We start from the raw sequence: 12,681 nt of genomic DNA, 5'->3' as shown, positions 1-12,681 counted from the left end.
TATTTGTATTTTTTTTTTTTTTTTTTATCGTGTTTGCTATTCTACGTTTGTTTTATCTAAGCCTGACGCGTTCGCTATTCTAAAATAAACAGGTGCTCAAGCAGCTTCTACCTACTTGTTCTTAGTCACGTGAAAACGCATCGTTATCGTTCCGACGTGCATTAACATTTTCCGACGCAAACAACTCTGACTTGAAAAGAAATACTAGACGTAAACAACTGAAGATGTGGTGACGTGAACGATTCTGATTTGTTCCTTGCTTTATAAAATCTAGTTTTCTAGTTTGAAATATTCAAATTTCCTCCGTACTTTCATGCGTTGGCATTTTTAATTTTTCAAAGACTCATACATTCACTATTTTCACCACACACTGAAACATTCCAATTTTTATATTTCGGGTAATCAAATAATTACCGATTCCGTATCAAATATTCCAATTATTTATAAATTATTTAAATATTCAGCTACACGTTCGATTCCCCGAACGTTCATGAAAATATTCAACGTTCCGAATCCTCTGAAACAATTGAATATCGGTGTTGAAAAGGAAAAGAAAAAAAAAGGGGGGGGGGGATCAACCCCATCTCACGCACTTTTCTAGCAGACGTAATTTCTTTCCGTTCTTCTGAAGGCTTTCAAGTTCGGCTGTCACGTCAGAAGATCGTTCGACGCGTGTCTCTAATCATTCCTACGCGCGCGCGCGCGTGTGTGTGTGTGTGTGAAAGAGAGTAAAGCGTGAACGGAGAGCCGAAGAAAAAAATAAACCCATGCAAACGAGAGGACGCGTCTCGCCAATGTCCTCGTTCGATAAGGGGGCAGGAGAGAAGATCCTCGTGTTTTGGGAACGGTGATCCTTACATGGATCTTTCGTCCAAGGGAGAAACGGGCGCAAACCAAAGAAACAAAGGGTACAAGAAACAGAGAGAAAAATCAGATAAGACAAAACAGAAGAAATAAAAAGAGAGAAGAAATGCATGAGCTGTCGTTTGTCACTTACCCTTCAGGGAGGATGTTATCATGGGGTCACCTGAAAACGATACAAGTACAGTATTTGCGTGAACGTCGATGCATGAGAGAATGAGATAGATAGATAGATAGATAGATAGATAGATAGATACATAGATAGATAGATAGATAGATATATAGATATATAAGTACAAAAGTAGTGTAGATAGAGAGCAGAAAGAGAGAGAGAGAGAGAGAGAGAGAGAGAGAGAGAGAGAGAGAGAGAGAGAGAGAGAGAGAGAGAGAGTAAAATGAATTTATTGTTTCTGGTATCAATCGTGTCAAGCTAGAGAAAATGTGAGACCACAGAAAAAGAGAAGATGGAGATATGTTTGGCTAGTCCGTTCGCTGCTTATGTTTGCACATGTTCCAACATCTTTAGGGGATGTTTTAAAGATCTTATGACGTTCTCCGTGTTGTAATGAGAGCTTGACGTGTCGCTACCAGAAATTATCTGTTACATGTGTATCTCGTAGCTATTCTAAGCTGTTTATATGAACACATTTTCAAACTGTACTTTACTCGTTTCGCACATTTTGTTACGACTTGTCGTTGGAAAACCATTTTCAGTTGTAACCTATTTATACAATACAATTAAATTTGTACAAATTTTAAGCTATATTTTATTCATTTTGCTATTTGAGTCGAAAATAACGATAAATTAAATGGTATCGACAGTCACACTTTATCTAGATGTGTTTTATAGGAATAATGGTATCAGAAGACGCTAGAAGCCTTTACTCCTAACAAAGTATCTAACAAGCTGAAAAGATTATCGTTGGGCTACGCGCGTCTATCTTATGCAGGGGTGTTTGAAATACGTAAAATACAATATAATGTTTGTAAGGCGATTAAAACATACATACTATGTACATTGCTCCGTCCTATGTAGAACAAAAAGCTATTCAAACAAAGTTTATGCTACGGTCGCTTATTATTAGTCATTTTGGAGGAATCCTAATTTCTACTTAAAGCTCTTTTTAATTAACTTTTTATTTCAAGTAACCTGGATTAGCTCCTTAACACTATTTCTACCCAGAGGTGTCAAAAGACACCTTTCAAATTTGAACTTAAAATTATTTTCGAAGTTAGTAATCGTTTCTCCGCAATTAATTTGTTCACTTATCGTACAATAGTTGTTAAATTAATTCAGCGATATCATTTTCCTCTAGCTTATCCTGGATCTAAGACTGTGCATATGGATTGCCTATTTCTACCATCAGGTTTTATTTGACATCTTTTAAGGATTCCATAATAGTTTCTAAGTTTTAAACCATTTTACATATAAATATCACCACCAGTTTGCAACATTAGAAAATACAACAGTTGCTCCATAATTTTGATATTCGCCTGTTTTCCGTCATGTTGTATTTTAATGTAAATTGTTGCAATGACTAGTTCCGAAAAAATTGAATAACGCATTTTGTTCTTCAATTTTGATTCAATCTTGATTTTGCTTCGGTACACGTGAATTTTGTTTTCAATCGTGAAAAATTTGGAAAACACAAATAGTAAAACTGTTATTTTTTTATTCCTTTTTCTTTACGACTTTATTTATTTTTTTTATTTCTAGTCTAATTAAAGAATCTATATTTAACTGATAATTTAAAATCTTGACAGTTTTAACAATTATTTGCATTCAAAAGCAAAGCCTCTTTTCATTGAAATAGGTATACAGAAAATCGTGGTAGAAATAATGTTTAAGATTGCTATAGAACTTATAAGCATTCTTATCTTGAATGCCTTACATCAATAGCTATTGACGTATCATAAATACAAAGTACTTAATTACTTAATACCCTCACGATAAGGTGACGATCATTCCACCACTTCAAAATTAAGAGCAGCTAGCAAATTGGTTTACTTTTGCTTTAAGAATTTAGTATATAAGTATTCATTTGGCAAATATTGACTTAGTATCGAATTATACTAAGAGTCAACATTGTCACCTAAACAGATTAAACACACTATTTAGAAGGTTAGAGTTGAATTTATTGGAGATTCTTCTTCCTTCGGCACTCAATCATCTTTAAAGCTATTAACACAAAGAAAGCTCGTCTTCCGTATTTCAACCGTACACTACAGTAGGCGAATTCAAGGACGCAAAATACATACAAGGATGCACTACCCTTAAAAGTTTGTTACCACATTTTGTATCAATTCATTTCATAATACAAGATTGTGAAATACAAACATTCCTCTAGTAAGAATCTTCAACCCGTTCCATAATACAACATTTCAACATTATAGTTGAAATCAATATTATAATTGATAACACGATACAAACTCATCCCAAGACGAACATCTCAATCATAGTTCCTAAATTTCAGTTCGTTTAGCCTCCTGTATTCCTTTGCCCCTTTGTCTGTCCGCTGATCTTTGTACCTTGACTTACTCACCTTCAACCATATAAATACTAGCTAGTTTTCACCATAGCTCATATTTCTCTAGTTATTAGTTGCGTGCAGAACTCGCATATGAATAAACCTCTAAAAAATTATCCCTCAATAAGTGTTGTACTCTATTCCCCCGAATCTATCCAACCCGAAATTCAACAGTATTAAAACTGTTCTGTCTCATTTTCGAATTTTCCAAAGTCCCAATTTCCATCACTTTCGAATTGAGAAATCCTCCACAGATTTTTACACTAGCAATTTCCTTCAACCGAAAGATTTAAAATCCTTCGACACGAATTGAAAGAATCACCAACCGAATCACCATTCGAAAACTAAATCGATTCGAGGCCTTTGCTGAAATGCAAAAAGGAACAGAGCAGAGATCCGTTGCGGAGGACGCGTGGACCCAGGACTCTCGGGGTCAGGGATCAGCATCCGCTGGAGATAGGGGGATATTTCCTTTCTCTCGCATAATATTATACGCAAGTGGGAGTACTCGCGCGAACTGTCCCTCGCGGACAGGGTCCCCTGGTCCTCTCCTTCGTCCGACGGCGTCGTCTCTGCGACGTTCTTCGTCTCTCGTTCCCTGCGCGTACCACCCTTTATTAGGCTTTGTTTCGCTTCATCCCTACCGCCTGGACGACGCGCGGCGGAAAATAACGTTACACGGTTGGTGTTCCCCTCGTCGTTCTCCGGAGGAAATTGCGCAATTCCTAGTGGGGCGGACCGAGATGTGATTTTATTTTTAATCAAGTTTTACGATTCAGCGATACGAAAATATATTCTACTTTTAACGATTGTAACCTCGTTAGAGATTTCCAATTTCGCATATCCAACTTTCCGTTAACTTTATTAGGCCTCTGCTCTGTCTGTCGTTTCTTCAACGCCAGCTGTAAAGGTCATACAGGCAAGAATTATTATTATAGAACAACGATTCCCAAATCGTGTTCCCAAATCACTCAGTTAATAATACATCAGCTCCGAATATAATTGGTCATTGATTGAATTTTTCCTCTCTGAGATTTCCTCTGAGATTTTAAAATAACGCAAAATTCACACAAAAAATTAATGTCATATATCGAGGAAAACTACTTACGCCTAAAACAGGACGTATTCCGAATTGCATGTATCCCAAAGCAGACGTATACCGAGATATCACTGTACGCGATATAGATTTGGTTGAGAGAAAATCTTCTCGTTTCGTTACATATAAAAGAAATCTATGCTTTTTTTCTGTTTTCGGCAATTCTGTATTACTAATAGACTTATTCCATTTTCAAAAATAGCATTTGTGCGTTGACATTTTACAGCTAAAATTCTTTTGATTGCATTTGAGATCTATCATTTTTTTTTTTTTTTCTCTAAAATGGACTAGTACCATTTTGAAAAAAGACCGACACGAATACACCGTAGAAATGAAATAAATTTCTGATAATTTGAGAAAAATCCCTACTCCGTAGCCAGGTTCCGTGCATCGACTGGTTGCAGCGCGTGTGGGCCGTGCGCAGAGATCTTCCGGTGGATTTTGCTCGATGACTCATCGCATCTCGTACCTTGAATCGTTCCGCGAAATATCGAAGAGGAGTCTCGTCTTTCTCGCGAATGATTCGAAGCGGAAATGGCAATCGTTGGACTTAACTGCGCTGCTCCGCCGAATAACGCGGCGTGACTTTCACCGCGTTAACAGCGACACGTCTCGTAATTATTACAGTTCGATTCTGGCTGGACGCCGTCGACAAGGTAAACAAAGAAAATACTTTCCGCTGTCCTGTTTTACTTTCACCGCGAAGCATTCGAACGTGGCCGTGCGCGAGTGAATGCCTCGCGTTGCCTCTATGCTGGCTGATTTAATAACAGTGGCTGACTATCGTTTCGATTCGTTAAAGTTCTCAGTAGATTCTACTTAAATATTACTTCCTACGTTTTGCTGTTCGTTAACTTGAAATTGGAGTAATGCGATCGATGGATATCTAACTTCATATTTTGTACATTTTTAATCTATTGATCACCGGTTGCGGCAAAATGGATCAACCACCCATCTTGGCGTTACCCATTAGGCACTCTCTTTAATTTACTTCGATTTGGAGCAGCAGTAACATTTTGAGACCACTTCGCAGCACTTACGTTTTCGGAGCGGCTCTTAGAATTTATCGTAGTTTTCTCTATCTTGCCGTGCTAGCAGACTCTTCGGTTCGACGTGCGCGTCACTCAAGGGTAAACTCGGTACCTAAGAGTGGAACCTTTGATTTGGGGGTTGCTATTTAATTATGCAATGTTTAGTTAAGAGAGTTATAGCTTCCTTGGTTTCTTAGAATTTATACCGAATAAGACCTATACCAAACCAACCAAAAATGATTAATCCGTTTTCGTATAAGAAAAAGCTCCTACCGATATTATACCTACATTAATGGGATTGTAAAATAATTTAAATGCTCTTTAAAAACATAAATTTAATCTTCATTCAATGATCATAGCAATGTTATACTTTATACACAACTCCTAGTGCGTTTTGGTCACCCCGTATAATAGACCGTTGCGATACGAATCGTTTAAGAGTTTAAGCTTGTTGAATCGATCGTTCGTTTTCGTAATTTTATGCGTGCACGATTTTGTTACGCTCGAGAAAAATAGTTCGCAATTAGGTTTTCAATTTCGATTACAGTGTTACGCGTTCGCACCCTGAAACAGAACCAATCCGAACAGACATTCACATGAAAGGGGACAACAGTTTCAGCTTTCAGCGCGGATGCTTGATCAAGAAATAGGCGTTTCAGAGGAAAAAAAGATCGCGACACGGGTTCTAAAAGAGGTGGAAACTTGGTGGAACGCGTCGAATGGGACGGAAACGTACGGAAAGTAGGGGGGGAGGTAGTAAATAGGAGGAGGAGATCTACGTATTCGCGTATCCTGCGATCCTTCTGAAACGTTGTCCATTATCCCCGGCAACGAGACAGAATGCGTCCTTGGAAGACGTCGCGAACACCGGGATCCATCGATTACGACGCGTTCCCGCGGCTAGATTCGCGGGAGATCGTAGATCGCGGTGGACCCTGAACAACGAAGGTGTGTGGAGCTAATCGACATCCACCGGACAATGTGAACGTTTACGGGTGCACGTGAACTTGACGGATTACCTTTTCCTCTAATTAGCACTCGCGTGCGCCTTCCTGGCGAGGACCGTGCAATCGCGGTAGCGAACGACTTCCGGTGTCCACAGAAATTTTCCGTCTACTTCTTCTGCTTTTTCCGTCGTTCGTCGATACCAGTTTTCATTCGTGTTATACAAAAGTGAAAAGAGAATACGTTCCCTCTACACTCGACATGCTGCGATTCACGCGTCTTATGAAAAAACAAACGAACTCTTCTACTTTTCGATCTTCTCGCTTAGTTTTTATCATTTTTCCTTATCTACAAATGTATAAATATTAAACTTTTGCACTCCAGCCCAATAACTCATATAGTATACTAACAAGTACATATTTGTATAATAAAAAAATAAAACAAGTTATTTACTCCTTGGCTACATTATATAAAAGAAGTTCAAGTTTATAAATTTTCTACGAAATGATACTTCGTTTATAATTTTAATGTCGCATCATCGGTGTCAACGGAGTGCAAAGTATTCAACATAGAAATCGAAATTGTCGGAAAGTTCACAGAATCGTTAATAAGAGAACGAAGCTCAATTCCGAAATAACTTGATATATAAAAAATTACGAGTACAATTTGCTTAAACGGTCAATTTAATCTATTCAGTAACGATCGAACCTATTCACTGCCAAGCAAATTTAGAGCGTTTTCACCTGGGCGCCAAGATTTTATTTATTCGAAGTGGCGAATTGTGACCGATCTAAGCTTGTAACGTAAGGTACGAGATATCTTACAGCTGGCAGTTTTAAAACACGTACGCTTAATACGAGATATCTCGTAGTTAGCAGTGAATGGGTTCATTAAAATCCTATAGTCACCAATGACCGGTTGTTACATTGCCCGGATCGTCGGGGTACGCGTCGCTTTCGTTAAATATCTCTCAAATCGATGAGACAAAGCATAGATTTAGCAGAAAAGGGAAAAAAAGGAGGACAGTGACGTTCGTGGAAATGGCGAACGATTAGATACGGTTTTCATGTACCGCCACTCCGGATGATGGACGTCGCTGTTTATTTTGCTGTCAAGATTATCGTGAATTTCCATGAAAGAAAAATAAGAGCGTACGCGACACGAAAACACTCGCCGCCTTGGCTTATTCGGGCAGCCGTCGCCGCCGACGCCGTCGCTGAAGAAATGGGTATGGTACACGCTTTGAATAATCGGAGAACGTTGAACTCGAGGATATAGAATTTTACGAGAAGAGAAATGGTAGGTTTCTTCGAATCGTTCAAAGAAGAGCATCGAATTAGCCCTAGGGAGTATTACTCCTTTTAGTGGCGAACAACGATATGTCGTTGCGTACGCGATGGTTTCTTGGCTATGACCAATCGATGATTCTCCTTATTTGGAAATATTGTTTATAAAAGTAAAACTGTTTGATTCAATTTTTACTTAATGTCGTAAATATTCAAATGGTCAAAGTATATTTCAAATCAGGTCGAATGACCGCTTAATCTAGTTTTAATATCTCTCCGTTCCTTTACCCAAAATTTTAGCAACGATATATTTGCGTTGCTAACAATTAAAAACACGAAACACAGTGAAACATGAAAGACCTTTAACAAAGTTTAAAACTTTAACAAAAATGGATATCCAACTTTAAAAAGTTAGTTCAAATAATGTTCCCCTTCGAAACGAAATTCCAAACAAATACTAGAATGCTACATGGGTATATATATATATATATATATATATATATATATATATATATATATATATATATATATATTTTATTTGATCGCGTCGTTATTCATTGTTGCTGATATATATATATATATATATATATATCGGATTAAAAGTAAAATACTTTGCAGGCTACCGATCAGCAACAATGAATAACGACGCGATCAATTCGGAAGTATTCGATGGTAACGTGACGTAACAACCAGCCAAGCCCAATAAATCGGAGGACGGATGAAGAATCAACTACGAATCGACATCACCGCGATCCTAGCGGGCCTAAATCGCTGCGAAGCTCAACAATCCAGTTGGTCGGTAAAGGACCCAGAGACTGCACGATAATCATTATGATCGGAGGCAATCTCCGTAGAAAATGATCATCGTAACCGGTAATGAGCCGCTTCCTCCGTCGTCGTGATAGCGGTTTAAACACGCATACCGTCGGTCTTAATTTTTTTCCTCTCGATATTATATCGCGAGAACCAAGGAAACTGTTGCGACGGGAGGAAAGATAGGCTCGATTGCGAATTAATCGTATAAAATTAATGAAGTGTGCGATTACGCGCGAATATCTTACTCTGACTTTGATTACTGTTTCGTACGCGGCCCACCATCGTGTGATGGAATTTTATATCGAACGAGTGATTTAAACGCAATCTGTTCCAAGTAAAACGCTTGATTTTGGTGGTTTTGTTAGTCATTAGATGCTTCCGAGGTCGTAAACCGGATTTTGATCGTTCTTTTCGGGTTCGTTCGGGTCCGTTCGACGGGTTACTTCGGACGGAAAACACTTTGTTTTCAAGTGGTTGAATCAAGATACTCGCAGCGAACGCACAAAATGCATCCTTTTTGCAGTCTCTAATCAAGGGTAACATCTCCAACGAATCAACGAACAAAAGAACATTTAGTAGTAGACAGATGGTATATTACCCATAGCTTTGACCAACTAATCTATCAGCAACCAATCATCATCCCCGAATTCATGGCCTTTCGAACTTAATAACACAAGGAGACGGAGATTTTACGTAACATAACATCCTAACAATGAAAACACGCAAATTCAACTATAGAAACGCATCAAATTAGAAACACAAAAAGCTGTTAACTGTAATTCGTCTTATACACGACGTGTGTAACTACCGGTGTGTGTCTATATTGATATGATATAATGATCCAAACATATAAAATTTCAATTCAATATCATATTCATATAGGTGCAAATAATTATTAACCCTTTCTTAATTAAAATTTAATTATATGCATATAATGGACATTATTTCCCCTATAGTTAATGTTTAAAATGTAAAGGAAAATTATTAATTTGAATAATTGAAGGAAAGGGTTCCGCGATCCAGTTTCGATTCAAATTATATATATATATATATATGTATATATACATAGTGTAGGTACGTATTTGGCCAAAAGTGTATGTACAGTGTGCATAAACGGAGAGTGCGAACGCAATGCTTTTGAAACGATACTCTTGAAATTTTTATATACTCCGATAAAAAATTGGATAATACATTTTTTTTTCTTTCTTATTTTCCCATCTCAATCCTATGTAAACTATATACCAAATGAAGATTTTTATATATATTATAGAAGCTGCGTTCAGAGTATGTATGAGACAGTAATAAGAAAGAGCACAGGGAACGAATACAAGTGGGAAAGGTTAAAATGTGTATTATTAAACGCGCGTCAAGACCTTTAAACGAATGCGTTTCCAATTTTCAACGGCAGAGAATAAATCCGTTCGATATCGAATGCAACTGTGCGTTGCTCGAAATCCTGAATTTGCGAGTTCTCCGAGTACCGTGGAGGAATTTTGATAGCGCGAACCTGCTCGAAAAAGGTGGGCCAGCAGTTTCGAGGGGGGTTCCTCAGTGATCGCGTCGCAACGCGATTTTTCCGGAGGAAGGTTTGCGTAACCGAGCCGCGGATGAGTAGACACGCGCGCAATCTACGGAGGTTACAGTCTCTTACGTATCCACCGAAGCGGGACGCACAAAAATGTCGACGAAAACGACTCGATCGACTCGAGTAAATCCACCCTGTCTGGAAGAGTGTCGCAGAGGGATGAACGCGCGAAACGCGTTCGGCTACCGACGACGCAACCGTCGCTCTTTGCACGAACGCTGAATTATTCATGGGGAATCTGTTGCTTTTATTCGACCCCGGCGTCTTTTGTACTTTGAATTTGTTTAAGGAAAACGTTCGACGAAAATTGCGCGCGTTACGCTGATATTCCCGGATTTAGAACGTTTTATTCTACTTCCGGATGGGACTCTGCCAAAATTAGAAATGCTTTAAGTAATTTTTATCGAAAAAATTTCTACTTTCCTATCATTCCGGATCCGCTCCTTTCTTTATCTCTTTAAAAATAAAAAAAAATTTATTATATATATATAATAAATCGAATAGGGTAAATAGCGAAGCTTTTAATCTTGCAAGAAACGATGAGCACAATGCCCGGTTGTGTTCAATCGTGCAACAAACGAAGGACAAAAAGTATCTGTACTTTGTTCGCCGCTGTGCGTATTCGAAACGCTAATAGAATGCGCGCAGCTCAGAAACAACATATCTCGAACAAATATGATTTCTCCCTTAAATCGTGTTAAACGCATACGAACAATAAAATTTCATGAAACAAGGAAGAATCGAAAAAAGATTTAGGGCAAGACTTAGCACGTGAACCAGTAAAAAAGATTCGGGGGTTCGTTTCTCGTTTGAGTGTCGCGGGCGCAAAGGAAATTTCGCGTGTACGAAACACGATCCTCCAGGGTATAACCGGCCAAGGCGCGTACCCGCAGGACGTAGAATGGGATTTTAATCAGGATGATATGTCCTGCGGTTCACGAGAGGACGGCTGAACCGTCTGACGTTATTAATTCCTCGAGAAGGATCGAGCCATTTGGTGATTGACGTCGCGTGACGATCGGCCGTGCCGTCGCTTATGTAATTTCGCGGTGAATCCTCCAGGGTTGCGAGCAGGATATCAGCTATACGGAAGCCAAGGGCAAGATTGGGTAGAAACGAAATCAATTCCGTTTCGTTGGTTGATCGGAGAAAAAGTATACGGTCAAACTTGAAAATATAATATTTACCACTTTCATCGAGTGTAAGAGAATTTATGGAAATTTCTTTCCTAAGATGAATATACGTACGTGAAAATTTTGTCTGAACTATTGGAATATTTCTATTTCAATTATTCCACCTTAGAACTTTTTATTAGATTACAACATATCAATTATCTGATTTTGGTTCATCGATATTTTAAGTCCTGTTTAAATGTCTGTAAAAATCATTAAAATCGTTGGACATATTTTATACTAAGACTTAACTGTAAGGGTAGACCTTCTTTCATCAGAATTTCGGCCTTCGCTTGCTTTATTTACACATTTACTCTCGCGGATTCATGAAACGCAGAAGCTGCTACTCGAAGCATTGACGATGTTTTTTTTTAATTAAAAAACTACAAACTTGTTAGGACAAAATGTGTTGAATCCAATGGTTGTCATTTTTATTAGAAATATTGTTAAATTTATTAGAGAAGTTGTATTCGTTTAAAGTTAATCCTAAAAATCGGATATTTCATATGTTACAACCAAATACATTACAATATATGTACAATAATATACAGAAGGTTTATTTTTTTAATGGTAAAAATGTGTGTCGCAATTTTCACCAGAATAATCAAATTTTTTAATCATCAGATTAGTTAAAAATTTCTCACGTCAAAGTTCATTTCTCAGTAAAGCTTCCCGACACTGGTTCTAGGTAAAAATAACAAACAATCGTATTTAAACGGTTTTGATCACGAACTTCGACTAGCACTTTCTAATATAGAGCCAAATATGAAAGTATCCTTCACCGTGAACATTCATAATCATCAAAATATAATACTTCCTTTTTGTAGCAATTTCTGTGATGCATACGTACTAAATTGTAAACGTATATGTTGATGAAAAGAAGCTCAAATATTTCATTAATAAATTAATTATTACGTTCAAATAAACGTTGATTAAATAGGCTGATTAAGTAAATACCGAACAACAAACTTTATATATAAATTTAAAGAAGAAGGTTTTTTATATGTAACCTATAATTATATAATGTTTTTGTTCTTTTGTTGGTGTATAATTCAAATAGCTTTATATAAAACTTAGATAAAACATATATAGATCCGTTTTATTGTTTTTTATCTAATAAAAACATGTACGTATTATTATAATTTATATATTTGCTGGCTATTACTTGTGGTGTGCCGCGTAATTGTCGAAAAAACGTTGGTGTGCCATGGGAGATACAAGGTTGCGGAGGACTACCAGTGATAACATTTCCACGAAGCGATTAGTTACATCGGCTTGACGTCCAAAGTAGTAGTCGCACACCCTTTGTTCATGCTTCACGCTATAAATTCGAATGCATGGTCCAGGCCATTCACAACCCG

General features: G+C 37.7%; 1 protein-coding gene across 1 annotated transcript in view; it reads right to left on the bottom strand.

The window, feature by feature from the left end:
- LOC143424776 (thyrotroph embryonic factor) overlaps positions 1-12,681 on the bottom strand; it is a 97,198-nt gene that overhangs the window by 82,871 nt on the left and 1,646 nt on the right. Inside the window, exon 2 of the mRNA XM_076897045.1 lies at positions 998-1,027. Within this exon, the coding sequence (XP_076753160.1) occupies positions 998-1,027 (30 nt within the window). The remainder of the gene's footprint in view (positions 1-997; positions 1,028-12,681) is intronic.

The sequence above is a fragment of the Xylocopa sonorina genome, chromosome 6 (assembly GCF_050948175.1).
Source record: "Xylocopa sonorina isolate GNS202 chromosome 6, iyXylSono1_principal, whole genome shotgun sequence".
NCBI lineage: Eukaryota > Metazoa > Arthropoda > Insecta > Hymenoptera > Apidae > Xylocopa > Xylocopa sonorina.
Note: the sequence above shows the minus strand (reverse complement) of the source record. Positions and strands in the feature narration are given on the sequence as shown.